The sequence below is a fragment of the Azolla caroliniana genome, unplaced genomic scaffold (genome assembly GCF_043228905.1).
Source record: "Azolla caroliniana isolate FFs.n. ecotype wild unplaced genomic scaffold, voAzoCaro1.0.p SCAF_9, whole genome shotgun sequence".
NCBI classification, from domain to species: Eukaryota; Viridiplantae; Streptophyta; class Polypodiopsida; order Salviniales; family Salviniaceae; genus Azolla; species Azolla caroliniana.
The window spans coordinates 10,792,391-10,796,429 of record NW_028230444.1 but is presented as its reverse complement, the minus strand read 5'-3'; the positions used below and the strand labels follow the sequence as shown (position 1 = coordinate 10,796,429).

General features: G+C 42.7%; 1 protein-coding gene across 1 annotated transcript; it reads right to left on the bottom strand.

The window, feature by feature from the left end:
* Positions 1-200: 200 nt before the first annotated feature.
* On the bottom strand, positions 201-1,811 carry LOC147860161 (uncharacterized). Its single transcript, XM_087325079.1, has 2 exons — positions 988-1,811; positions 201-659 (listed from the first exon to the last, which is right to left on the bottom strand). The coding sequence occupies exon 1, from the start codon at positions 1,727-1,729 to the stop codon at positions 1,025-1,027; it is 705 nt and encodes a 234-aa protein (XP_087181205.1). The 5' UTR covers positions 1,730-1,811; the 3' UTR covers positions 201-659; positions 988-1,024.
* Positions 1,812-4,039: the final 2,228 nt, after the last annotated feature.

The window sequence follows — 4,039 nt, the reverse complement described above, 5'->3', positions numbered from 1 at the left end:
ATGCGTGCAATCACATGAAGAAGAACAGTAATCACATTTACAACACTTTCAATAGGGCATATATAGAGTTTGTTGGCTTGTGGAATGGGGATGGCAAGGCAAAAATCGGTCTACAAGGGGACCTATTCCGATGTACAATCATTAAACTATTCAACTGAGAGAATTGTTAGAACTATTGTAAAGAATAGATCATTATAATGATAAAGAAAACAAGCACTCCATAATTGCGATCCAAAATTAAATCGGTGAAAGGATCATTCTGTGGCACCCAATCTCTGGACCCATGAAAGAATGCATATTCACAAATACCATATGCACTATCATCAACCTCACGATAATACAAAATTAAAAAATCATTTTAGATGCATTCCCTGCATTTTTAAGTAACTGCGGTTCAATCTGATGAATGTTCTCCTTCAGCACCAGAGATGTTGTGACAAGCATGCATTAGATATAGGCAAGCATATATATAAAAAGTGTTCATTTTTGTTCCCATGATTGTAGCATCATATCACTAAAACTCTAAACCATAAAAATAAAATATGAGGGGTTCAAGGTGGCAGATGAAACTCGGGAAAACCTTCCATACAGCAAAAGCCAGTCAATTTTCAAGGCACAAGTAGAGAGTTATATTTGTTGATCCCCAGACGAGCGGAAACCTGAAATGGATAACATAATCCAGCCCCAAAAGAGGCCGTTTGCTTTATTGATTTATACATGCCATGATAACAACCCCATAGAGAAACATATTAAGGGCATAGTTGTGAGTAAGAAAATATCATGGCTAGTTTGGGCCCCAAGAAGCCAACAAACAGGTTTTCACCTGGCTAGTTTAGGCTAGTTTCAGGCATCAAAACCCTACTCACCACACAACACATTATAAAGACATAGTTTTCCCACAAACATAACAAACATCTCAACATGAAAGAATTTCCTACCTACCTAACAGGGTTATAGCTACTAAGTAAACATCAAATTCCAACTTACTTGGAGAAAAAGAAGAAGAAGAAGAAGAAGAAGCAGCTCAATAATTACTGCTATTATTGTAGTTCTGATGCCGCCGGTTCCTGGGATTCATCCTATTCTTCTTCTCGTTCTCGAAGTGGAGTCTCAAGCTTTCGATTGTCTTTTGCTCGCTTGGCGGGGCGAACTCGGGCTTCTTGATGGACACAATCTCTCGCCCAGCACCCCCTCGGCACACAATCCGAACAGTGATCTCCTGACCTTCCTTGAAGAGGCGCTGAAGGACAGCAAGGCCACCTGTGAAGCCGAGATCATCGGCGGGGAGGTAGCCATCACGCCCTGTGGGGAGACTCACAAAATATCCGACAGGCATCACGTCTTTGATTATAGCTTGCATTGAGTTGGGGTCTCCCTTCACCAGCAGCTTGTGAGGGTCAAGGTCCAGCTGCGCGATCTGCTCCTGTATGTCAAGCTCTGAGACATTGGGGTACGGCTCCGAGGGCCGCCCACCTCTGTAAGAGCGCTCCGAAGGCCGTCGAGCCGAGTACGAGTTGGCCACTATAGTGACTAGTCGCTCTCGTCGCTGCTTCTGTAAGGATGAGGCCATTGACCTGGTGCTTGAGGATGGGAAGAGCAGTCGTAGTAGTAGTCCATCGTTCACAGGTTTGCAGGAGGGAGTAGAGAGGAGAGAGGTAGTAGTACTATTAGTAGTGGTAGCGGAAGGGTTGTTGAAGAGGCTTCTTGCAGTGACTGTCAGAGAATCCATGGCCGCCTCGCCTCGCCTCCTTTCCTGACTGTTGAAGGGAAGGGAAGGGAAGGGAAGGGAGGAGGTGTGGAACAGAGAGTATGAGTATTGAGTATATCTATCTGTATGGAAGTAAGTAAACGAGGAGAAAGAAAGAAAGAAAAGGAATGAGAGAGACAGAGCGAGAGAGATAAATACATACATATATTATCTATACATATATGTACATACATACATTATACATACATGTTAGAGTAGAGAGAGAGAGAGAGAAACCAAGAAAGAGCAGCAAGCAACATTACATCCAAAAAATATCTCTCAGAAACAAACAAATATCTTCCAATATGTATGTATGTATACATATACATCTATCTATCTATCTAATGTCTCTCTCACTATCTATTCATCAGGCTTCACCTTCTGGTATGTATGGAAAGCACGTTGCCTAAAGGTTCTCCAAGATCCGGTACGCCCCTCGGAGAAATTGATCATAGATATATGGTTCGCGATTATCAACTACCTGTTTGGGCTTCTAACAGAAATAGTGGAACACGCCAATGGTGACGCAAGGAGGAAATAGCCCGAGGTGGAACTACCAACCCCCACGCGGGTTGTTTCCTACTCACCTCCCCCCCTCCCTTCGTTGTAGGCCATAGGATCCGGCTTGTATTCGCTCGTGATGAAGGGCACTAGTTTATAACCATAGGTACCTACTTACATTAAGTAATCAGTTTGAAAGGATATGTACGTAGTCTCATATTCTTGAACTCAGTCAGAGGGTGATTCCCCAATTTATGTATAAGCCACCTTGTATATATGTTAGGAATATGTCCCTCCTATGGGAGGAACCGACAGTCGAAGTCAAGGAGTAACCGACTAGTCGGGTTGAGAACCGACAGTCGATGACATGGAGAGTCAACTAAAAGAGAGTCGACAGTAGATGATCCAAGTCGAGGACAAGATCGATTAGTCAGGCTGATTGGACAGTCGACATAGGACTTGGCTAGTCGAAATGACTAATCGATCAGTCGGTGTATTAGCAACTATAGTCGATGACATGGAGAGTCAACTTAGAGAGAGTCGACATGGAAAGTCAACTAAGAGAGAGTCGATAGTAGATGATCCAAGTCGAGGACAAGATCAACTAGTCGGGCTGATTGGACAGTCGACATAGGACTTGGCTAGTTGAAACGACTAATCGATCAGTTAGTGTATTAACAATTGTTACTGTTATTATTAGATAATAATAATAACAGACATATTGTAAATAGCCCATATTGTGCTGAGGTATAAATACCTCTAGGGCAAAACCATTTTGTGTAGAACAGAAAGAGTAGAGTGCAGAGAAGAGTGTACGGAGAGAGAGGTGTGAGCGGCGCCATAGCTGAGTGAGCTTAGATGCTAAGAGACATGCGTGGCTGATATACTCTGTATATAGAGTGTTGTATACTAGTCTCCTTTGTATTCTCTGTTGTGTATCTCTGTTCCCGTGGTTTTCCCCGTTTAGGGTTTCCACATAAAACTGTGTATTGTGCATACTTTGTCCATTTGTTGTTTTCTGTTCCACGTTGTGTATTTCTGCAACAGATCCGCGATCCCATCCCGACAAACTAGTATTAGAGCGACACGTGCAAAGATGGAAGGAGGTGTGAGTGGCTTCCCAAGAATGATGATCTTGAACTCTCACAATGTCGAACATCCTTCAAGATCAGCCGACAACCGGTCGACGTTGTCAGACATACATTTCCGACACCGACTAGCTTGCATCATTATCTCCCATTTTTACATAGCCATGGTCACCGACTGTGTAAGTCGAGAAACACTCTCTCAAGGGAGTTATATGGAAATATGCACCCAAGTGGATTACCCAGGTACACTCTTCACTTGCAAGATTTGTGCTTGCCTGCTCACAAATGAACAAGATCTCCTCTTCACTTGTAGCTACGACTGATGTGCCCTTCTCCTCAAAAACATTTCTGGGTTCGACATCCTTTGAGGCATCTTTGTCCTTCTTAAGGTGTCGACAATCCTTTTGGAAGTCTCCAAGAATTCCACAAATAAAAGCATGTAATCTTACCTCTACGCATTGTCTGATGGTGGCCATCGCCTTCCTGTTCAGGAGTTTCCATTCAAACTCTATTACCCCCATGGGTATTTTTTCTCTGTCGATGGGCTCGTACAAATCTTTGATTTTAACTCATACGCATGTACTTATTCTAATTAATCTTTCTCAAAATTAATGATTATTATATATGCATATTGGATTTCATGCATGCTATGCACAGATAGATAATTATAATAAAAACAGATCAACTGGGTGGAGTGGGACTT